This window comes from Spermophilus citellus (genome assembly GCF_964194105.1).
Source record: "Spermophilus citellus genome assembly, chromosome: 3".
In the NCBI taxonomy this organism is placed as follows: domain Eukaryota; kingdom Metazoa; phylum Chordata; class Mammalia; order Rodentia; family Sciuridae; genus Spermophilus; species Spermophilus citellus.
This window is the reverse complement of record NC_138184.1, coordinates 102,288,214-102,313,431: the sequence shown is the minus strand read 5'-3', so window position 1 is coordinate 102,313,431 and position 25,218 is coordinate 102,288,214. Positions and strand designations below refer to the sequence as shown.

Genomic DNA, 25,218 nt, shown 5'->3' with positions numbered 1-25,218 from the left:
CCAGCTACATAAACACACAAGCATTCCAACCTCCCCAGGGCTCAACAGCCAGCAGACATCATGATGAGCTACAGAAAACTGACAACTGGTGATTTATCAGGCTAAAAACCGATTATCCGGTTGAGTTTTCTTTTGCTTTTACAGTGACTCGAAGATTAAAAACAGTGGAAAGGACCCGCGGGCAGTCCCTGGATATCGGGTTGCTCTACAGAGGTGAGCCTTTCTCAGGGCAGCCAGTAGGTGCCTGGGAGGCCTAACGGCACAGGCCCGGCCTCCTGGACCCCACAAAGCCTGCCACTCGCCTCGAAATGTGTCGTTAGCTTAGCCCTTTATTTTGGGTACATGTGCACATTCACTTCTTTCAATCAACCTCCTCTTTCTTCCAAGTTGGCATGGAACAGTGGAGGGCACCTATTGCTGCTCTAGGTCTGGCTCCTCGTATAGCTCTGTAGCATTCGTTACGCAGTAGGGTCCAACTTACTCCAGGCTGCCGTACAAATACGATTACCGCTAGGGTTTCAATACGAAGTGTCCCCCAAGACTTATGTGTTGAAGACCTCTCCCTAATGCAGCCATATCCAGAGGGGGAGTGTGGGGCAGTGAGTGGATGAGGGCTCTGACCCCACCGGTGGTTCATCCATCGACGGATTCGTAATCTGAATGAACTCCTGGGATCGGGTAGAAACCGCAGGAGCAGCTGAAGGGACCCAGCTGAAGGAATGGATTCTGGGGGCATGCCCTTAAGGACTTCATCTTGTCCCTGGCTGGTCCTCCCTCTGCCATCCCTTGCTTCCTGGCTGCCCAAAGCTGAGCAGCTTTCCTCAGCCATATGCTCTTCCACCAAGATATTCTTCTGCCCTCCCTCAGGCCCAGAGCATGGTGCCAGCCAGCCGGACTGAGGCCTTTGAAACTGTGAGCCAGAGTACATCTTTCCTCCTTTAAGTGGTTTCCATCAAGACTTTTTTGGTCAGTGATGAAAAAAGCTGACAATACAACCGTTTTCTAAGTATGCCTTGTTAAAAATCAAAATCACAACCAATTTAAATATTGTGCTTTAGTTAAATTCTAGGATCAGAAATGCCTCCGTAAACAATCCCCAGCACCAAAAAAAAAGAACTATACCGCATGTGCTCTTTTGAACACCTGGGCAGGAAAGGTCTGGAAGTGATTCCAGCTGAGGTTCTGACCTCCCCACCTGGGGGTAGAAACACGTGCAGGCATACTGGTGGCTTCAGTGATGGAGCTGCTATCCACATTCAGCATCTGGGGACAGGGGCTTGTCCCCCAACCCCATAGGATATGGGATTCCTGGTCCCAGGTGCTCACAGTGCCACCTTTGAGCAGCACGCCACAGCAGCGGACAGACTTATATTCCTTGTACTCACAGCATGGCTGGGAGTGGCATGACTGAGCAAAAGACTGAGCCGTGGTTTAGGGATCCAGCAGGTGGCCTGTCTTGCAAAGGATGTGCAGAGCTCAGGAAGTGACAGGCAGGAGCCCTGCAGGGAGCAGCAGCTGGGACGAACCTGAGTCAAGGTGCACCTCATTCATGGGCTGATAAAGCAAGAGTTCCCTGTGTCATCTGAGAAGGCAGCAGCTGTCTTTTCTGCCACGGGGACAGTTTATAAGAACCCACCCAGTATTAAGTGGAGGCCAAGGGCCCGGAGTCGGTTACCCTGAGGATTCACGGCCACACACCACGGTGGCACATGAGGGGAGAGGTGCCGGGAAGCTGGTTGCCTGTGGGTAGATGGGAACTGCCCAACAACCGCTCTGCTCAGTCTTTCAGTGAATCCCATGCAAGTGGGTTCAGTGTGGGACCCGGGAGCTTCTCGGGGGTTACCTGGCTTCCTCGAGCACTCTCCTCATCACTTCGTTTTTTTCCCTGTGGTTGGCATCCTCATTTAAATCCGTTCCCCCGAAGATGATTCCAAAAGGAATTTGATGACCTGGGAACCAGTGATAGGAAGGATTTAGCTTTGGAAACGTCCCCAGCAACCCACCCCAGAGGATGAATGGAAAGCTGCCATTTCAGAGCAAGGCGCTGTACGGAGCGGAGGAGTGGGTCTCAGCCCACAGTGACAGCTCTGAGATCCGTCACTGGAGATGCCAACCGCTGTGTCCATGACTGACTTTTGTTTTTTCAATTAATTTGCTTTAAATTTTATCAGATGAAAAATATTGGTAGCTACCATCTACCAAAGCCAAGTTTATCATTTCTGGGAAACAAGCTCATCTGTGACCATCGAGGTTTGTGACAGAGAAAGGGGCCTCCCAGCTTAGAGCTGTCGTTTGTCATCATGCCAGCCAGCGGCTGAGGGGATGTAAGAGACAAGATCCCAACCAAGTCCCCAAGCAGTATGCAGCACAGCAGGAGGGATAAATCATAGCCACAGGGCTGCAGTGGGAACCAGGTACCCACAGTGCTGAGCACTGCAGCAGGAGGGACCCTGAGAGGGCAGACGCAGACTCCCAGTGGAGGCCCAGGTTGAGGGAAGCACAGGGCAAGGCTGTCCCCGGCTCACTCAGGAACCAAGTCATGGGCACCAAGGTGCACAGATCAAGTTCAATGATGTGCTCATCACAAACGACTCCCCTGCTCCCTGAAAGGACTTCCAAAGGTCAACTAGAGTCTCCAAAGGCTCTACAGCCTGCAAACCCGCAACAGGTCAAGTCCAACCAGAGTCATCCTGGGGTTTCCCACACAAGCTGACCCCTTTGAGTGTGTAAGGGAGAGATATTGAACTTTCCTTTTAATCAAAGGAATTGTTTTCATCATGGAAATTAATAGATTCCATCTTTCTCTGTCTATCTAGATTGCTCTCACCCTAGAATGTCACTGCCAAGAATTCAGCCTCAAGATACTGAGCAGAGCTGTAATGCAAGTGCGTGCGATAAAGGTGCTAGAAGAGGGAGAATCTGAGACACAATCTAGCTGATCACTGGTGGAGACAAGCCTTATTTTAGGAGGGGTGTGTGTGTGTGTGTGTGTGTGTGTGTGTACTCAGAAAAACTGACAAAATCTACTGCTAAGTGAGGAAAACAAGCACGTGTTGGTCAACACAATGTGTGTGTGGCTGTGATAAATATGTTTCTCTACACATCTAACATCTGTGCAAAGACACTCGACACAAACTGCCGCGGCCTCTGGGAAGACCCACCAGGCCCCAGGTCCTAATGGGTAACACTGAGGTTCACTCTCTGATGCTTTATGCTGTTGGAATTCCTGACTGTGGACCTGTATGAACTTTCCCAAGATACACAGACAGAACAGGTACACAGTGAACCTGGTTTCCCGAGCAGCAGGCTTAGGTTCTGAAGATGCTGGGATGGGCAGATGCTCACCCCTTGTGGGAGGACGTGACTCTCTGAGGACTAGCAGATCTCTGGGGGCAGTAGGGCAGCCCACCTGGGAGACAGGGGAGACCACCCTGGGCTATCCCAGTGGTCCATCCTGAGGGTCAGGAGGGAGGCAGGTGTGGGTCACACAGGGAGACAGCCATGGAGGGCTTGGAGCTGCAGGAGGGGCTGTGGGGCAAGATGAGAACTGACCCAGGAGCCTCTGGGGGTGAGCACCACCTGCTGAGCCCCTGTAGCTTAGGACCTCTAGATCCACAGGTCTCCAGAACTGTGGGACAATGAATGGGTCCTGTGGTACCTTGTCACGCAGCATTAGGCAGCCAATGCAGCCTAAGCCACCAAGGAAGTTCCCTTGGCAAAGACTGCTGGTGAAGAAGGCAAAGGAGGAGAGAGGGAAAGCCTTTCTCAGCACCTAAAACGCTGCTTCAGAGGCAAGCAAGGCCCCGGGTCTGACTGACACAAAGAGACCCTGCTGCGGTGGGGGAGGCTCCAGACTTGGGCTCCAGTCCGCCCTGGGCTCCAACCAGCTACGCCTGGAAGATGTGACTTAGGGCAAGGTGCTCATTGCTCTGATCCTCGCCCTCTCCCCAGAAACAGGGATGGTACTAATTAGCTGGTTAACTGACTGATTGCTGAGATCTTAGAAGAGACTGTGCACAACACGCCAGGTTCCCAGCAGACGCCACACGCTGCTTTACACCAAAGACACTCGAATACACCAGTCCAGAAATTCTCTGAATTACATTAGCACTTAGAAGAATGGAATGTGAGCTATTTCACCTACTTATTTTTTCAGAGCTCATTTTATAGTTAAGAAAAGGAAGTCCTAAATAAGTCGCACTTTAGTCTTAATCACAAGACTTTTTTTAAAAAAAAAACTCACCATGATTGTAATTGATAAGTTCTAGAAGCCCTTTTGGACTTTTTCTGCAGCATGATATGTGGAGAGTGCATTTGCAAAGCTATTTTTATTAGTGTACATATTTATGGTGTTTTGAAATATGTGCACATTGTAGGATGGCTAGATCAAGCTCATTAATACACACATTACCTCTCAGACTGTTCATTCTGTGGTAAGGACATAAAAGCTATTCTCTAGCAATATTCAAGATGCAATTCATTTCTGTTAAGGACAATCAGCATGCTGCACAACAGATCTCCAGTCTCCTCCTTCTGAGTCTTTACCAATGGCTCCCCAGTGAACCCACAGCAGCTTCTGGAACCATGGTTTCAGCCTCTGCTTCTAGGGATCCTGAGATTCCACAGTAAGTGGGCTCCTGGGATCTGTCTTTCTGTGTCTGGCTTATTTCTCTTAACAGAATATCCTTCTGATTCATCCAGGTATTTGCAAATGAGAGGATTTTCAAAGCTAGAATCCCACATGTATATACACCCATTTTCTTTATCCACCCATCTACGGATGGACAGTGAGGTCGATTCCCCATCTTAGCTGTTGTGAACAATGCTTCAGTGAATGTGGGGTGCAGATGTCCTAAGGAACGCAGGGGAGACCCTCTCCAAAAGTGTATGCAGTGGTCTACTCACCAGTATTGCTTACAGTTGAGGGGAAAATGGAAATAGACACAATCTTTCCTAGCCAACCATACTGTGGAAGGACCACTCAAGGACAGAAGGAATGGTCTAAACATTGTGTTAGGTAAAAATAGATAACTGAATTATGACATGACTGCAATTTTAAAAACACCCACAATCTGCAGAGTGAGAGCTGGAGGGTGGGCTGGAGGAAGAGAGCTAGTCGGATGCCGGGTTTCACTTTCGGAAATCACCGATTCTGTTTCCTCTGCACAAATGCACGCAGGGGCTGCTCCAGCAAGTGGTTAGACTCCTTCTTGATCAGGCACCTGAGCCTGTCGGCTGCCCTGTTAGGTTCAAGCCTGAGCATATTTTCAACAAGAAACACAGGAGGGCTTCATTCACACAGGGAACTGCCAGCATCAAATGTCCTGGAAATTTGTCTCTCACACGCCGGTTAAGGCCCCTGAAAGGAGGCCAGAAAGCCAGCTGCAGGGTGGCAGGTGTCACAGCCCGAATGAGAACAGCTACAAGGGTCCCTTATTAAACACTCCAGAGACTGACTGCAGTGTGGACAGGCCCAGAGGGAGTAATGAATGTGCCATTTCAAAGTTCACATTTGTACTGTTTTCTGAAATACTCCCACTATTACTGTAGTATATCTGCAAGGCAGACCAATGTTGCTAAGGTGCTAGCCCTTTGTCTGCATATTTGTTCTAGCAACTTTCTTACTTAATCATGCCCTCAGCAAATACTAATTTTAAAAAGAAAAGTGAGCTGGGAATGGAGCTCAGTTGATAGAGTACTTATCTCTCATGCACAAGGCCCTGGGTTCAATCTCCAGCACCACAAGGGAAAAACAAACAAAAAGTGAACCTGCACTTGTCCAGGTTAAGGTCTTGCTTATGTTGAATACACACAGCCACACACCCATGGCTTGTTTTCCTCCAGCAATATGTATCAGAAGCTTAGAAATGCCTATACCCTAAGATCACTTCTAGAAAATTCTAAAGTAAGTGAGATGAAATCTTTTCCAAAAGAATATGTAAACATCTGTTCATCAATACACTGTTTATAACTGAGGGGGAAATAAGATGCAATCCTTCGACAACAGAGGCAATGTTCTGATAATATTGTTAGGTAAAAATAAGTAACTAAACTAAAAGTACCATATGACTACAATTTAAACATACACACTGTGCAATATGGTGAAAAACCTGAGCAGCATTTTGAGTATTTCATATCTGCTTAGCCCCTACTCAGCAGCCCACAAACATCTTCTGAAGGTAGTTGCAAGTTTAGATTATAAGAATGTATCTTTTTTTGCAAACTTAATTTTTGAATAAAAATGTGAAACAAATGAAACCAAATCACACACAGAGTCTGGTCCTTTCTGCCTAAAATCACAGGTGCGATAGTTTCTTCCTTGCCTTTTTATGTAGTTTCCAAATCACCTACTAATGTAATTTCAGAAATCAGTGAATGTATATATTTAATAAAAGACTATAAAAGTTTCATGGTACATGGAGTAGAACTGCAGTCCAGGCAGTTAGTAACAGTGTAGCACCTGCTGATGTGCAGAACTGGCTCATGAGTACTGGGTACCTTGCCTGGTGATAAACCACATGGCCCAGCAATAGGCTTCTCACCGGCCAGGCTTCCGTTGCTTTTCACAGGTTACGCTACCCGGTTTTACTTTTTAAAAGATAGCCCTTGGGAAGGATGATATTTGATTTCCATAATGAAAAAATGAGCAACAGACGAACAAATAAAAGCAGAGCCAAATTTACTCTGAGGGGTGCTGCCTCTGGTCTTGAAATTTGTTAGGTGGTACAATAAAATTGGTTAATTGATTTTTCCTCAGGGTTGTCTGGGGATGGGGGGCTTGAGCACCACAACTCTTAAGAGAAGAGACGCAAACCTAATTTCAGATGTCTTTGTGTTTGTTGAAACAGAGGTCAAGAATGGTAAAACTGAAAAGAACCCAAGTTCAAAGAAAAAAAAGCATTTTTGACTAAAGTGAGGGGAATAGGTCCTTGCTCATCTGCGTAGAATGTGAACTGGAATAACCTTTCTGTGTAGCAATTTGTCAGTGTCAATCAAAATTTAAAATAATAATAATACTATCCCCTGGCCTACAAGTTTACCTAGGAATTAGTACTACTGATAGCTCTCATAATGAAGTTAAGACATATAATCAAAGGTACTTCAACATTGCTTAGAACAGCAAAACTCAGACTTCAATAAATATGTGCATTCTTATAGTAAAATTCAGGTTGAGTAAGCCTAATCCAAAAATCCAAAATAGGAAATGTTCCAAAATTGGAAGCTTTTTGAAGACTGACATGAAGTCACAAGCTGGAAATTTCCAATTCTGACCTTACATAACAGGTCACCAACAAAAGGCAGGCACACTACAATACTCTATAGAACTACCTTCAGGCCAGGAAATAAGGTGTATAGGAAATATAAGTGACTTTTTAGACTTGGGACCCATTCCCCAAATATTTCATTATATATATGCAAATACTCTACAATTTAAAGAAAAAAAACATAAAATCACAAACACTCTGTCCCAAGCATTTCAGAATAGGAATACTCAACCTGTACCAGGCAGCCACTGAGGGGAGGCTGACATAGTTATGCAAGTGGGGAAGGTACATAAGGAAATATACAGAATAACCCGACTTGTAGGAATAAAATATATTCCACATTGCAGGAGAAACAATTTGAAAGAAACACCAGGTATAGACGACATAGACAATACCTCTTGTAGCCAGGAGGACTCCAGACTAGGCTGAGGGGCAGCTGCAGCTATCCATCGGCGATAGACTCCCATGCACCTGTGAGCCAGAGCCAGCACAGGCCTCTCTCTGGCTCTAGGAGGAAGGTTACCCTGGCACATTCTGGGATAAACCTCAGACTCTGCTACATCCTATGTCACTTAGAAGAGATTTGGGGTCCTATGCTGTTCACAGAAAAGCACTCTCTGGGAATAACACTTTCAGAAGCAGGGTCCCCGCTTCTGGAAAGAAATCACTTCTGACAGTGACAGGTCCCAGAAACAGGACAGCAGGTACACTCTTACAGGTTCATGAGCTACGATGCTCATACCAAGACATGCACTGCAGGGGCTGAAGTAGAAAAATTCGAAGACAATTTAAGGTCTATAAATTGAATATTTCAAATCGTGGCACTTCCAAGGTAGTGTTGCTAGGGCTCCCATGGGTGGAAATGCCTCAACTGTGTGGCTTGAAGGAGGGACATCTACGCAACCGGGCAAAGGCCTTCGTGGTGGCCAGTCTCCAAAACAGCAAAACTCAGACTTCAATAAATATGTGCATTCTTACAGTAATTGTATACGCTCTGGCTAGGACCCATGCCATATAGTGCCAGGTAACCAACGGGACTCGTGTTGGGCGGCTTCTGAGGCTGGGTGGTAGAAGACAAAGTTACTTTGCATTTTCTCTCTCTTGGGTTCTTCTCTCTGGGAGAAGCTGGCCACCACGTCTGAGGACACTCACATGTCTGTGGAGAAGCCTCATCTCCTGCCCACAGTTGACTGAGCCGCAATCATGGATATGACCCTCCAACAGCCCAGGTTGACCCAACGCCCAGGTTGACCAGAGCACATGAGAGCCCCTAGGACAGAATGTCCAGCCAGGCTGCTGCCAAGCGTGTCACTGAGAGCAGCTAAGTTTGGAGGTTATGCAATAGTAGGTAACTAATGCAGTAGATATATTTCTAGAAGAATCTACATGAAAAAATACTAGCTGGCTGCCTCTGGGGAGGACAAATGAGGCATAGGGGACAAGAGGCAGGCAAAAGATCCCTTTTCATGCCACACCCTGGAGTCAGGCCTTACTCCTAGCTGGGGGAATGTTTTGCCATGCACGTTTTTATTTAACAAATAAAAAAGGGCATGAGAGCAAATGTCCCCATGTGTGGAGACAGTGTCCCAAGAGGCTCAACTGCAGAAGTGAGGAGAACCTCACCTCACCCTTGACAGTGAAACTTCTGAACACTGAGGAAGCTTCACATATTTTGTAACCAAAAAGTGATCCCAGCATGAGTGCCATAGATAATGGTGGTCTACAAGTGACTACTGTCCCCTGAAACATACAGCATAAACGGCACCTTCACCAGGCCACCAATTCAAGAAAGTCCTTCCTGGCTCAGCTAACACAGAACACCTGTCCTGCCCCAACTCGGGGCTATGCTCTCAGGGAAGCCAGACGGGCTGGGCATGTTACAAAACCCACCATCTGCAATAAGATCAAGACTGAAACAGGAGAAAAGAAGGACAATGTGCACCTCCTCTGGGTATCCCAGGAAGCAGCCTGCTGGGCTCCGGAGGGGGCAGCAGTCTCTGTAGGGACGTCCTGCTGTTGACCTCATTGGTCTGAGAGCTCATCCTCTGCCATCAGGTTAACCATCTGTCACTCTGCATCAGGCAGAGATATCGATCACTTCTGTCCAGTACAAAAGAGTCCCAAAGCCAAGGGCCCGATGACCTACTGGACCTTCATTCCTTTTGCAGTTAACCTAGTGATCTTATTATGACATTATTTCCTGAATTGCCTGTTTCAACCCAACTCTCACAAGTGGTCTAAATTAGCTTTAGCACCATAGCATTTTCCTCATTAAGCTGAATTAAAATCTGTCATAAGGACTCATGTGTAGAAAAGAATCCCATGTTTAGCTTCCAAAAGGTACACTTTGAAATAGGAAGTACACATGGAGATAGGATAACCCTCTTCACAGTAAAGACAGTTTCAGCATTCACTTGTTCTGTGTGGACACAGCAACCACATTTTGGAAAATTGCTCAGAAGAAAAACAAAGTGAAGAGCTCCTTGAACTCCTTCCACTTGTGTTCTGGATAAACAGGGTTCACCACTGTGCGCATTTTTGAGGTTCCAGGTGCTCTGGGTTTTCAGCATTCCCACTGTTTTACTTTGGAAGAGTGTATTTGTCAGCTTTTTCATTGCTGTGACCAAAAGAGGAAGTTGGCTCTGAGCTCACGGTTTGAGAGGACTCAGTCTATGGCCAGCCAAATCCGCTGCTCTGGGCCTGAGTGAAACAGAGTGCACTGGGGGCAGGGGAAAGCTCCTCAGGACAGGGCAACCAGGAAGCAGAGAGCTCCTCTCACAAGGGACAAAATATAAACCCTAAGGCAGGCCCCCACCATGTGACCCACTCCTCCAGCCACACCCCATCTGCCTACAGTTACCTCAAAGCTAATCCATTCAAGTGGATTAGTTCACTGACTGGGTCAAAACTTTCATAACTGAATCATTTCACCTTGGAACTTTCATGAATTGTCACACATGAGCTCTTGGGGGATAGCCCACAGCTAAACCCCAACAAAGAGCAGGAGGGTTACCTTGTAAGAGTCGGCCTCCCCTGTAGAGGTGAAGAGCCAGAGCTGCCTCCAAGTTCTCAGCCGCAATGAGGTCTGAGATTTCAGACGGGCTTTCAAAGTCAAAGGCGTCTTTCAGAATGCACACGTGTCCTGCCGCTTCTAGATGGTCCCTGTGTCAAAAACAGAGAGATGGGGGAAGTTGAAGGAATGCGGACATGCCACAGCTCACTCTTGTGATGGGGAATTTAAGTCAATTCTATGAGTAATTTTTATTTCTGAATTGCCCTTTAGAGGAAATCTGCTTTGAAATTGAGAACGCAGCTCAGCATCGAGGACAGCAGCATTTGTCCACCAGTCTCTGACACAATAGACTGTGGCCAGGATAATGGTCAGAGGGCCATGGCTAATTCAGGCTGGCTTGGCAGACTTCAGACGTGGAATCCACTCTGCCATCTCCAGTGACATGTGCTGAACAAGAGAGTTCCTTCTCTGTTTCTTTGACTCCACGTGTCACTTTTTTCTCTTGCCCCTTTATTGTGGATTGTACCCAAAATCTGTCTTCAGGCCGCTGTTAGTCACTTCTTAAAAAGGACTTCAAAAGTCACCTATTACCATGACTTCAAAAACTACTTCCTGGCCCTTCCCTTCTACCTTCAGAAAGAATCCCTTTCAAACACATCTCTTCCTTCTTCCCATTTTAACTCAATTCCTGGTAACATAAGTCACACATGCAGAAAAGAACTGTTCAGGATGATACCAACAGCACAAATGAGAAACTGGGAAAAAACTACCATTTACAACACATACAAAAGAGAAAAAGCTAATTTTCTTTATATATAAAGAACTTTTATAAATCAATAAGAAAAAGCCTAATAATCCAATAGAAAAATATAGTTGGGCATAACATTGCAGTTCACAGAAAAACAAAAGCAACTGGGATTTTATTTTATTTTTTAAATCTATTAATTTATTTTTTTAGTTATAGGTGGACACAATATCTTTATTTTTATGTGGTGCTGAGGATCGAACCTGGTGCCTCATGCATGATTGGCGAGCGCTCTACCTCTGAGCCACAACCCCAGCCCCAACAACTGGGATTTTAAATGAAGGAAATGGAACTCAATTTTGTCACCTTTTAATGTAAAATATCTATAAAGACCAAGAAGTCTTCCTACGACTTCATGAAATAAACCCTCCTGCACACTATTTGTGAAAGTAGATTAGTCCAACCTCTTTGATGGGTGGTACAGGAACAAGTAGCAAATCCAAAGCACACAAGCCTTCTGGCCACAACTCCATGTCCAGGGACTTACTCCAGAGGTACATTTAAATTCTATGCAGAAACGGGCAGCCAGGAATAGCACCGCTGCTATGTTTGAAAGAGCAGGAATGAAAACCACCATCCAACCTGATCTTCTGCCACTAAGACAAGGCAGTGAGTGGGTCACCACAAAGCGACTCCAAATGAGCTCCAGACTCATGGTGAGCAAAGCAGAGAATGCCTGTGTAGATTCTGTGTTGCACAGAGCACCTTGAAGGAAACCCAGAAAGGCATGGTAACATCTGTTCCAACAGGACATGGAAGCAGGAGGGGGACTTCCCACTACATTCCTTATCCTCTTGGGGATTTTTTGCTGTGTGCATGCATTATAATTCATAATTATTTGAGATGTATGTGTATATGTGCAGGTGACACTCAGAGCCACGTCTTTGCCCTGATTAAAACCTCCAACAGCTCACAGTAGTCAGTTCAACTAAACCACGTGAAAATGAGGTCCCTCTTGGTCTTGTTAATGAATAACCTGACAGCTGAACATGTCCCCACTGCAAAGTCCAAACACCCCAGCCCAGCTCAGGCAGGCCCCACCTCCCGCCACAGCCCACGCTGATGCCACCCATGGCCAGCCCTGCCTTCCACCCACAGGACAGGTTACTAGCCAGCCACCTGGCCCCACCTCCTGCCCATGAATGTTGACAACCCTCCTCCCACTCTCTGCTCTGGGTCTCCCCCTCTGTATCCCTGCCACACTCCCCCCGCCACACTTACACCCTCTGTGCTACAGTTACATGAATGGTTAAGTCACAAGTTGGGGCTCTGGTGACAAAATGAGCAAATAGATGATAATCAAATACACTTAAAATGACCCTTGAGAATTCTCCTAAATCACCCAGACAGCCTGAGAGTCTGAGATGCAAGCCCAACAGAGCCCTTTTTACTTCAGCTCCACCAGCGGGATCATTATGTCCTTATCCAAACAAACGAATTGGCCGCCTGATGTGGAGGAGAAATATTTCACAAAATCCTAAGAGTTGGAGTCAAAGAAAGAGGAGGAGGAAACTGAGGAAAGAGAGAAAGGAGAGATGCGAGAAGAGGAGGAGAGAGGTCAGGAGGAAATGCAGCGGGAGAAGAGGAGGAGGGGAAGGATGTGCAGAGCAGGAGGAAGAGGAGAAACAGTAATGGGTGTAAGAGCAGGAGGAGGAAGAGGGGGAAGAGGAAGAGGAGGAGGTTATCTTGACTCTTGGGCACTGTGACCCTGCTAGGTTTGGTTGTGGTTTCAGGGTGACCCCCTAGGCTCAGTGCTGAAATTCAAGAACTCCATGCAAGGGCCCCTGCATTTCCCAACTCTGCTTCTCATTCTTGCTCATTCCTGGGCCTCCATCCCCTGTTGCTCCCCCAAAGCAAGGCCAGAGAGCACAGCCACTGACCTCTCGGAGCCAATGCCCACTGTCCCTTCTCACTCCTTGTTGAACAGGTGGCCTGCACCTCACACTGAACCTGGACAGCTCCTCTTACCCCCTTGAAGGGCGCTTTCAGGGTCTCCATTAAGAGAGCATCCAGACACCTGGAGATCTCTGTACCCTCTTCCCTCCTCCCTCTGCGCTCTCTTCTGCTCTCTTATTTGTTCCCAAGGCATCAACCTCCACCTCTCACCCTTTAAGCCTGTGGCTTCAAATCTAGGAGCCTCAACGTGACAGGGACAGCACCCAGCTCACCCTTTGCTTCCCATGCTCTCTCACAGCAGGGCAGCCTCCTCCTCCCTGGGGCCCCCATATGTACAGCTCCTTTGGCCACCGATGCTGCCCCCAGCCCCTCTCCCTCTCCACTTCACTAACCTTTAACACCTGTTACACAAATGCCCAGTGCAGCAGATTCATAACAGCGCAAAGTGGAAGTGACCCAAATGCCCATCATTCCTGGGCTGATGAAGACGAGAGTGAAACTGTGGCCATGCAACAGAAAGGAATGAAGAAGTACTAATAGATCATGCAAAGTCCTAGAAAAGGACCACATGGGGTATATTTCCATGTGTATGAGATGATCAGGACAGGGAAATCCATGGAGACAGGAAGCAGATAGGTGGTGGCCAGGGTCTGGGGATGGGTTCAGGGCTGCTATGGAGGTGAGGAAAATGTCCTGGAATTGAATAGTAGTAATGTTTGCATGACTTTATGAACATACTGGAAATTGTACACTTTAAAAGGATAAGTTTTATGTGATATGAAAGAGACGGCTGTTTTGGGGGAGGGAGCTGTCCCATAGCCCTGAGAGAGGCCTGCCTCCATATGGACTGAGGTCACCCTGTGCCTCCCCAGCCCTATGTATAATTATCTGCATTGTGTGTGTTCTGTGCTGGAGTGCTAAAAACTTCCTCCAGGTGAGCTTAGCACAGAGCTGAGGGCTGAGGGCTGCCTAGCAAGCTCCTCCATGTGATGAACCCACTTCGCCCTTGGAGACAGACGCTCCACAGACATTTGCTAAATGAAAACGTGAAATGACTTCCAACACCTTTTACTTAAGAGGGAAATGAAGTAGCCTCTTTCCCTCCACTTACTGGACATCCACAATTTCTTATTACTGCTCTAAAGAAAAACCAGGAAACCGGAGAACTTTCCTCCTGCCTTTTGCCTAGTTCCCCAGGGCTTGGTGACCCGGTCAGAAATCAGAATGGCAGTAGCAGAAGGCAGCTGGGTTGGAAGGGAAAGCCTGGTGTACTGCCCTGTGCACTGCTCTGCCCTTCTCCCTCTCCCTGCTCCACTGTGTGCTCCTGCTGTGGAAAGCAATTCACATTCAAATGAAAACACTTGCATGCTATGGTCCAGGTGGAGCCCAGGCAGTAGGGGTCACAGTTGGTTTAGAAAGGTTGTTAACCGCATTTCAAGGTTTCTGAAGACAGCCTTCTACTCTAGCAGGACAAGAGGCAGCCTTGGGGACTATGGATTCACCCATCACCAACCCAACAAAGCCCAAGCCAGAGTGTGAACGTGTTTTTACACCCATTACCTGTGCCATTCTTTCTTCTCCAGGGTTCTACTCTATTTTTTAACAAACCAGAGTAAATTTTAGCTTTTAACTTTGTTCTTCTTTTATTTTTAACTTTGAGGTTAGGAGCTGTTCTAGATGAATTCACCCAGTTCCATGGGAGAGTGTCAGGCTCCTCTGGCAGTTACTGACAGCCTCAGTCAGTTATAGGTGGGACCCATATGTCCCCCTACAACCTGGCCACCAAGTGTGCCAAACAATGAATGTGATTCTTAGCCCAAATCCAACTGCAAATGGTTACAGCCTAATATGTGGGTGCAGGTGACTGCCAGGCCAGCAGTGTCAAATCACACTTGGGAGCCTGGGCCTGCCTTCTAGTTGGGCCACAGGATATGTCTACATACAGTGGGAAGAAAGCCACTACAGCTGTCTGTCACCCCAAGGGCTGTTCTGCAGGAGTGTGTCCCTGACTTCCTGTTCAAGGCCCACATCATCTTCCCAGAAGAACCCATATCTTTGATGCCCCTAATTATTCCTGAGATGCTTTGCTCTTCAGATGTGGGTTCCTAATTCACAGGGCTTAGGAGACCCCTCTGCAGAGTAGGTGCCAATCCAATGCATCTACAGTGCTGACACCCAGCCATCGGCTGTAACCTAACAGTAGCTCAGACAGCCTGCACACAGCTAGCTCACCCCAAAGAGTACATAGAGAGAGGAGACCTTACAACATTGATCTGTTTTCAATCTCAGACTTTTTACCCAGAATGCAATTTTCATCTCTGTCACCTACATCTTCTAAACAGTGGCTAGGCAGTGGAGGCCTGAGCTTCCTGCTGAGAGCCTGGGCACCCAGGAGTGCCCCTACTTGCTCCCAGCATCTGCCCTTCACTCCCCACATTCAATCCTGAGCCCTGTTCATCTTGATTCTTAAATATGCCAAACCCAAAAGTGTCCTCAGGTCCCCACCTTCTCACCCTCCATCTGCAGTCACCATAACCTTCCCGTGCAGACCTCCCGTGGCCTTTCAGGGCTGCTATTTCTGGTCCTGTGAGAAGGAGGTCCTGGCTGCCTTTCCAGTTGCATCTCCTGGCCCTGCCTGGAGCAGGCTGATCAAACTCAGCACCACCAACACGGAGGCTCAGAAAACCACACTCGGAAGCGAGCCTCAGAAGCAGCTTCAGACTCCAGTCTTTCTCTGACCTCCGTCCTCCTGTCTCCTCCCGGCTTTTTCCCCTCAAAGCAGCTATGAAAACTAGAATTTTTGTGCCCCACAGCAGGTCCTAAAAATCTAGAATTTTATTTCTCCAAGAAAGCCATAAAGCCTAAAATATTAATCTCCCTCTCTTGAACTGGCCATAAAGAAATCCTTCCATTCCTACATTCATATGTGAATTCACGACCATGATAATCCCACATGATGTTCAACCAGAAGGATGGGAAGTTGTACTCCCTGTGTGCAATATGGCAAATGCATTCTATCACCTCGTATAATTAAAAAGAACATAAAAAAAAAATTCTTCCATCTGCCTCATCTCTTGGAAGCCTGTAAGACCCCATCCTGGAAGGATGTCCTGCCTTGTGCCTGGGAAGGGAATGCTGCTCAGAGGCTAAGAGGGACCTGAGAGGACAGGCCTTGCTGGCTTCCCCACTAGGTCTGGTACTATGAGAGCACAGCCTTTGTCCACTTGTATCTCTCCATGGCTGGCCCATGCTTTGTGCAGCCTATGCATGAAATGGACAATTCACCTGGGTGTTTGGGGCTTCAATCTTATTAGTTGCGGAGCAGGCTGAACAAAAGTTAGCTGCAGCCTGCCTTGTCTGCCTCCACATCCCCAAGGCCTCCGAGATGGGCAACATCACAGGGGCATGGCAAACCTGTCGTTTGAAAGAATCAAGGAATGAATGGACGGCTCTAGGGAGGACCAGTAGCTTTCTACTTTATCTCGTAACTGGAACAAAAGTAAGGAGTGGCCTTTTGGGTGGGTTTGAGTATAGATCCTTAGAAGATGTGGGTTTATAATTCTAGACAGGAGTTGAAGGGGTGCAGACTGTCACCTCAAAATGCGGCGCCCTCATGTTGATTGTATTAAATTAAGGAACTTGAGAGCAGCAGATGCCAAGAGAGGCCTTATCTGGAGATCTTCTTGTCAGCTAGAAGCCCAGACTGTCAAGGAGGAAAACGATTCCTTCTGATCCTTCCCTGAGTTTTCATCAACTAGACTCTTGTCGCAGGCAGAAAGCCTGAAGTTTATTACCATGCTGGGCACACTTTTGCACACACCATTGTCTTCTATTTTGGCTATATTCAGTATTCCAAAGGCAATCATTATAATCCATTGTCTGTACTGTGGGCCAATGGCTCTGTCCCATGTCATTGTATGTCCTGCCAAGCCCACTGAAGACACTTAAAAACTACAAATTCTCCATGGCCTGTTCACCTCCTCCCCTGTGGAAAGGGTTGTACACACTCTGGATCACACTGGCCTGGAGGGTAGTCACACTCTGCCTCTTTGCACATCCATGTGTCTCTCCTCTCTGTCTGTTGTCCAGTCATCCTAGGGAACCTTCTGAGGGTGAAGGAAGCCTTCCCTCTGTGTCCAGAGGGCCAGATGTTAATTGACAGGCACTCACTGTCTGAATTCCTAAAGCACCATCTGTTCTCCACCAGGATTCAGCTGGGCCTGGCCTCTCTCTCTCTGACCTCATTCCTGGCTCTTGTCCCCAGCTGCCTTCAGTGACTTGCCTTCACGGTTCTGGCCAGGCATCTCAGCTCTGTGCTCCCGCAGTTGCCCCTTCCTGGGACCCTCCATTCAGGTCTCAGAGTGTTTACCTCATTCTGGTTTTTAGCTTGACTGTAACCTCCTCAGAGACCCTCCTGGACCCCATTATCTAAAGTGGCCCCCAGCCTTCAAGTTACCCTGTTCTGTTTTCTTAACGACGCCAATCACCTGGGGGTCCTTCCTTTACTTCTGTTTCCTTCCCTGGGTCTGTTCCCCAGTGCTCCATTCAACAGAGATTCTTGGGGGCTTTCTCCCAGATCAGCCCAAGGAGTGAATGGAATTTCCCTGAATTAAGTTTAGAATAAACTCATACAATAAAATCTCTAATTGTAAATTCCCCAGATTCATCTTCCATGTGTTCTTTCCACTTTCGTCTTTAGGAGAACTACAACGTTTTTTTAGCTAAAAGGTACTCACAAGAGTTGATGGAGCCCCATCTGCTCATTTTGAGGATGAGGAAAGGAACCCACAGAGGGGAAGTAAATTGGGAAGTTTCATGGACCAAGACAGTTTGCTGCAAAGGGACAGGGGAAGAATAGTGCCCTTCCACTGGTCCTGTGTCCAACCCCAGCCAGTCCTCCACCATCCTCAGCCCAGCCCTGGTTCCTTCATCCAGTTGAGACAGCCCAGCGGGGGCCAGGACTAGACCAGAAGTATCCATGAAAACGCCCCTCACTGTACTCTTGGCTCCCTTGCGATCCAGTGACCAGAAGACAAAGAGGTAAAATACACAGCAAGATAGTTGCAGAAAAGGTGAGTATTAAGAAGATAACCAGACAGAGCATGAGGAAGATGGGGATAGAGGGTGCAGGAGGGAAACTGGGGCAGCCATGCAGATGGGGGAGCCAGGACTCTTTGGAATCAGACCTGAGACAGGGGCAGAGTCTTCGCGAGTGCTAAACCCTCTGCCCGGAATCTGGCCCACCAGAGCCGCCTGGTCCCCCTGGTTGTGCCCAGAGCTCCCTCAGCAGGGAGGCCCGCTCTGAGCCTCCATTCACAGGCACCGCACCCGCATCTCTCTGGACCCTGCGCTGCGTCCCCGGCCCAGTGGCTTGCAACACAGCGAGGAGGAGCTGGGCCATGCAACCCACCAGCTGCCGCCGCCGGCCGCCAGCACGCCGCGCGTGGCCGCGAGCAGCCTCACACCTTGCGCGGGGTCCCACCGCCGCGCGGTCCACCTGCGCCAAGCTGGGCGCGCTGCCGTTGGGACTCAGGATGCTCAGGCCCGGCGCGGCCCGCACCTACCGGACACGCTCGGCCGTCACCGCGTTGCCGGTGTGCGGCCGCAGCACCGCCAGGAACAGCAGTCGCATGCCGCCGCCGCCGCCGCCGCCGCCCTGGCCATAGACCTGTTCTGCAGCCACCGCGGGCCCGGAGGCGGCGCTCGGTCGCACCCACCAGGCCTAGTCCGCGCCCGCTGGCTCCGGCACCCAGAGGGGACGCGAGCCGGGAGGGGACCAGGGAGAGAGGAGGGGAGGGGACTGTAGGGAGGGGAGGGGAGGGGACTGTGGGGAGGGGAGGGGAGGGGACTGTGGGGAGGGGAGGGGAGGGGACTGTGGGGAGGGGAGGGGAGAGAAGGAGAAGTGTCAGCGGGGACTGGAAGGGAGGGGAGGTGTCAGCGGATAAGGGAGGGGCGGGGTCCGCGGGGAGTGGTGCGCGGGACCCCGAGGGGACAGCGTGGAGCAAAGGGTAGGAGTCCGTGAGGAGGAGGCTGTAGAAGAAGGATGAGCGAGCAGGTGGCGGCCCTGGGGCAGGAAGGGGTCCCCCTGGAAGGGAAGGAGAGCCAGATAAGAGGATTTCAGGCAGCTCTGTGGAGTTGAGGGCAGGTCCAGTCTCAACGGAGATCAGGACCACTGGTAGTCTGCGTCGCCTCCCGAGAAGAGCAGTGACCATGAGTGGGCTCACCCAGGCACAGGAGTGGTTGCAGCCCTCTCCACGGGGCCAGGCCCACAGATGTGGAAAGGGATCTGAGCCTCGGTTTCCACAACCTGCCTGACTTTAGTGCCTAGAGGGGACAGGGCCTTTAGGAGAGGTGAGGCCAGAGGGACCCTGCCCTGGCGGATGGAATAGGTCCTTTGGAAAGGTCTGGAAGGGCAGTCGTTTCACCCTTCCCCCTCCTGTCTTGTGAGAACAGGGTGCTCACTACCCAGGCTCCTCCACAACCAGCAGGAAAGTTGCATCACCCTTCACCAAATCTGCTGCCTCCTGGGTCTTGAGCTTTCCTGCCACTAGAGCTGTGAGGAATAAATTTCTGTTATGTATAAATTACTCAGTCCACGGTATTTTGTTACAGCAGCACAAATGGATGAGAGCAGCCCCACTCATAGGCTTCTGGGATGAGGATGTCTACCGCCATTCAGCCCACCACAAAGCCCCATCTGGGAGATGTCTGCATTTATGAGGTCCCCAATCCCCTCATCTGGGACCTTCTCAACATTCCCTGGCTAACCTTCATCCTCTTAGTCCTGCTTTATAAGAGCCCTTTGCCCTCAACTGAGTCATGACCTCCCTGAAAGCTAAGTCACTCTGTGAGCTCTGCGTGCCCAGGGCAACATCAGGCATGGCCAGCCCATTCAGTAAAGGCTTGCTTAATTCAGATGAATCATGGGTCATGCGCTGTTGTGAGGATTTATCCTGTGAGGAATCATTCCTGATTCTTTTTTTGAGGGGGTGGTGATGCTGGGGATTGAACCCAGGTCCTTGTGCATGTAAGGCAAGCACTCTACCAACTGAGCTATATCCCCTCATTCCTGATTCTTAATGGGAGTCAGTGCTAGAAAATGCTAGAAGAGGGTTTGCTAGACTGAAACTTACATGCAATTTTTCCACCTACCCCTGATTCATTGGGGGAGAGATTCTGAAATGCCTTTTAGGGTACATTACTTAACCTTCATTGCTTCAGTTTACTCATTTGTAAGATGAGAAAACCTAAAAACAATATCATAGTTAATTAGTTCATTTTCATGAAGTCTTGTATGATTCTCCCATATAGGTAATAGAAAATGTACAAAGGCAAGTGTGTTGCTGTGGAGTAGGTAGAAATCACTACTGGGGGAGGGTCAGTGGAACAGAAAAGGTTGTTGGTACCTCTTATGAAGCTTCCCCAGATGCTTTCAATGTAAGGGTCTTAAAATACATGTAAAGCAAAATCTGTTTTCTCTCTGATCATAGTATTTACTTGACTATTTTTCTAGTTCCTAGCACCAGGGAAAATGGAACTTTATTATCTACCCTGTATAAAAATGATAGCATTTTCAAGGGAGAGCACTGTGGGTCTGCTGGCTTTAGAAATAGCTCTGTGATAGAAATCAACAATTGACATCTTTCCCCTCTTCACAGTAATGAGAAGCAAGGCGCTCCTGTGTTCGTTCCTACAAAAGGTTTTGTCTGTGCCCCATTGTTCCTCCCTGTACTACTGAATGCTGGGGTCCAGCCCTAGCAGGGATACGGGGGTCCTGAAGGATGAGTGGAGTGGGCAAAAGAAGAGACGACAGGTTGCAAGTTATAAGCAGCCTTCAAAAGAAATCTGCTGCCCCTAGAGGGGCCTTTATTTTTATACCTTTTATTTGCAGTTATTTTTTGAAGTGGTTAATGGATAGCCTCAAAGCCGGAAACTTCTTTGATTTACATAATTTTCAAGAGTTAAAATCTTTTCTGAAATATATTGATTACCTAAGATATTGAGTAAATAGTTTAAAATTTTTTCCTGTAACCCTTGCCAATCACGATTAACCTTTTATATTTTTACCTCAACCACTAGGTGCTAGACTACGAAACTAGACCACATGTCTCCTGACCTATTAACTTTTAACTTTAAAGCATATCTATAATTATTTCATTAACCTTTAACATTAAAGCATATATATAATTATTGGTAAGCTTTCTTAGTTCTAAAGTTCCAGCAAAACACACACTTAAAATAGTGAAAGCCTATTACTCTGAAGTGCCTCTAAAATATATCTACTAATTTTACATTAATTTTTAATTTCCAAGGTAATTTCCATATATATATATAATTTCCATATATATATATATATATATATATATATATATATATATATATCCTCTTTAACTGCCTTCTTAAAGAGTTTCTTTGATCCTTGGTCAAAGTACACCAATTATATCTTTATAATCTTTAACTAAAGGGCAGACTCTGCACCTCAACCCATTTGCCATCAATATTAACTATGTGTTTCCCATTCTCATCATCAATTCCTGTGTAAGGCAAAGGAGGGTCTGTTGCACAGGTTGTAGCTTTACAACGGGGGTCTTAGTGTAAATTATTAACTGTGGGATAAACATTTCTTGTTGCTTAGGCTTTTCTCGGGAACCTTGATTTGTAAACTTTTCCCTGTGAATTTTTTCACAGGGAAAATGAGAGAGACATGGAGGGAAAATGAGAGAGAAGGAAAGGACAGGGACAGCCCTGGTTAGTTTCCTTTTCCTTACTTCCATTGACAGATTTCCGAAGTGATCAAATACAAAAAAAAAAAAAAAGTGTTAGTCTGAGAGAAACTCCTTCCTGCTGGTTTTGCTCCCTGAACATGAAGTTCATGAGGAATGAGTGGCTCTTCCATGAGCACAGGAGTGAAATCAGGGCATTCATCCCCACACTGCTGAAGACTGGGCAGATAGCCTCTAGATTTTTCAGCCAGAGATACTTCTCCCAAAGACTCCCCTCCCTTCCAGCTGCCACAAGCAGGCCTGGCCACATGTGGCACGGCTGCCAGGATTCCTGTACCAATCAGGTTAGAGCTGTGGCTAGATCAGAGGACCTTGTGTCCAGTGCTTGCCAGAGGCTTACTGTGGGGAAGACAAAGGTTCATCTGACCTGAGCCCAGTAACAACCTGTGGAGGTGGAGGTCCTTCTTTAATCTTTTGACATTTTAGTTTATTTGTATTAAGTAGGCTAAATACAGGTAAGCAGGAAAAAATGGTAAAAAAAAAAATCACACAAAATCCCACTGCCCTGAGATACAGTATTAATACTTCACATTTTCCAGGCTTTTTATATATATAGTCACAATGACATTCTAATCATTGGGTTGTGACCACGTGCCTAACAGCTCTCTAAGCTCCGTCCCTGCTCTTCAGAGAATGCCCCCAGTCCTCAGCTGCAGATTCCGCAGCTCTTAGCACTTCACCTATGAGCTTCAGTATCTGGTACACCTGAGATATCTCCAAGGTAGTGGACTCTTCATTATGTTTCTATGACTCTGCTACATGGATACAGGATTGTTATGGAGAGTGGTGACAGTGAATGGGAGTCCAGTGTCTGAGATGGGGTCCCTGATGACTTCATGGCTGTGACATGCTTGGTGCCTGGGAAAGTTTCTGTGAAAAGGTGCAGGATGCCTGGTTGCAAGAGTAATGCCATCTATGGGGAGGCTGTGCTAGAGTCTTATCAGCCTCGACCTTGCTCTCAGGTTCACAGCTCCTGGGAATGAAGGAATTCTCTTTTCTGAGACAACCAAAATGTTTCACCACCTCTGCTGCTCCTGAACCTGACTGCACCATAGTAACTTTAAACAATAGACTTTCTTGAGCTGCACAATACTCCTAACATTGCACAGTGCAATTGGAGAATGTAACTAAGGAATAACTGCATACTGTTGCTAACTCTACACTTTCATGGTTTCAAAGAATAATGCTTGCATAGTATTTAATCTGATCAATGAGCCATATATAATAAAGATTGCTGATGTAGTTCTTTAGACCTGCTTCTCCATCAAAGAGCAGCGCTCCACCTGATCCCAGCTATTTGTCTTCAAGATCTCATACGTGAGTCTTTATTCTTCACCTGTGAGCTTCAATCTCCCATGGCTCCTCAGGAACCTGCTAGTTTGGTTGTGCTGGTCCCTGCATTTTTTTTAAATTTACTTTTGTTCAGTTTTTTTTTTTTTTGTCATTGTTGTTACAAAAATAGGAACACTTTACACTTTTCCTGGTAATATGCTCTTTGTTACTTCCTAATTATGGCAGGCAAGTTCTAACATGGCCCAAGAGTTGCCATCTCCTGGTGTGCACACAACTTCTCTGAGTTATTCAATCAAGTGCCAGTCCAGGGGCTTTTGGGAAGAGGCAGCAGAGGTGAAGAGAGTTTGAAGATGTGATTTGATTTCCAAGTTAGTTGACCTTAGAATAGGAAGATAGTGCAGGCTGGGTCTCACCTAATAAGCATCCTTTTAAAGAGACTGAACATTTTCTGACAGCAGAATGACTGAAGTGTGAGAGGGAGTATCTGTTGCCAACTCTGACCAGGATGGGGCAATGTGGTGAGGAACATTGGTGGGCTTTAGTTGGGCTGGGACCAGGCCCCCAGCTGATGGCAGCAGGGAAATGGGCAGTCCAGCCATATCTCAAGGGACTACATGCTGCCACCACCACAAGCACTGGGGACAGAGGGCCCTGAACTCCAGAAGTGTCTGCCTGGCCATCAACTGGACTTCAGTTGTGTGAGGCTGGGGCAGAGGAGATGGTTGTGCCAACACTCAGACTTCTGAGCTGCAGATCTTTGAACTAACAGATGGATGCTGTTTTAAGCATTGAAGTGGTAGTAATTTGTGACACAGCAATGAAAAACTATCATGGCAGTACATCATGAACACATTTCTAACTCCTTGTCCTGCATCTACAGTATGATCTGAATCATTGCATAGTATCCCAATGTCTGCCTGCACCATAATTCACCAATGCCTTCTTATTGGACATCTTTGCCCTTTTCAAGCTTTGGGCTATTTTCATTAACACTGCAATGAGTATTTTACAGCTAAGTGCATACATTCTTCAATTCCTGATGTGGAATTGCACATTTAAAATATGGGCAATTATGGTTTTGGTACAAATGACAAATTGCACCCCACATAAAGTTGTACCACTTTATCTTTCCAGTGGCCCTTTATGAACTCACCTGCTTTCCAAAACATTGCTAACACTGATTACTTTCAAGTCAGTGACAAAACATGTCTCCTCTTTTCACATGTTTAGATTACTGTTGTATTTTGATTTGGTTCCTTGAAGGGCACCTGTATCCTTATCTGCTCTGTGTGCATGAATGTGTATGTACCTAAATGTTTTCAATTACAAATCACAGAAAGTCACATTTGCTTAACTAAAAGGAAAATGTATGGGCTTATAATTGAATTATCTTTCAGCTATGACCAGAACAAAGACCCAGATGTTGTCATTTTGAAAAAAAGTCTTTCTTTCATTTCTACCAGATTCTTTTGGGTTGCTTAATTCTTGAGTTTTACAAGATGGTCCCAGGCAACTCCAGGCAGATGTTGTTAAAATCTTCAGTCCCAGAAGAAAGCAGAATCTCTTCCTTCTCATTACAGAGTAAGCCCTGGTTAGCTCTGACTAGCCTGCGTCATGAACCCATCTGTGAACTAATCCCTTCAGTTCAACAGATAGCTTAGTGCTGGTTGGACAGGCTTGGGTCACAGGCACTCTTCTGGATATGGGGGTATAGCCAGGCCCACTTTCACCACAGGCAGCCTTGATGAACCAAGGAAAGCCAAGGTGCGGTCCCCAGAGAGGGACGATGCTGATAGGACCCAAGGCAGCTTTCCTTTGAAGGGCCTGGCCATTCACGATGCCAATTTTATTTACTGGATGCTTACAAGTTTCTTAAGAAATCAGGACATTAACTCTGTCATGTACACTTCAAGTAGTTTTTCAGTTTATTGGCCGTTAACTGCATTGATTTTTTTTAAATATGTTTTTAGTCATTGATGGACCTTTATTTATTTATTTGTATGTGGTGCTGAGAATTGAACCCAGGGCCTCACACATGCCAGGCAAACACTCTACCACTGAGCCACAATCTCAGCCCCTGCATTGATTTTTTTAAACATTTATTTTTTTAGTTGTAGGTGGACACAATACCTTTATTTTATTTTTATATGGTGCTGATGAGCG

The 25,218-nt window shown here is 47.1% G+C and overlaps 1 protein-coding gene across 1 annotated transcript in view; it reads right to left on the bottom strand.

Annotated features, from left to right (window-relative positions):
* GLT1D1 (glycosyltransferase 1 domain containing 1) overlaps window positions 1-18,611 on the bottom strand; it is a gene marked incomplete at its 5' end in the record, with an annotated part of 75,456 nt that extends 56,845 nt beyond the window's left edge. Inside the window, 3 exon segments of the mRNA XM_081286527.1 lie at window positions 1,844-1,949; window positions 10,279-10,427; window positions 18,544-18,611. Coding sequence (XP_081142653.1) covers window positions 1,844-1,949; window positions 10,279-10,427; window positions 18,544-18,611 — 323 coding nt within the window.
* Between the last annotated feature and the right edge of the window lie 6,607 nt (window positions 18,612-25,218).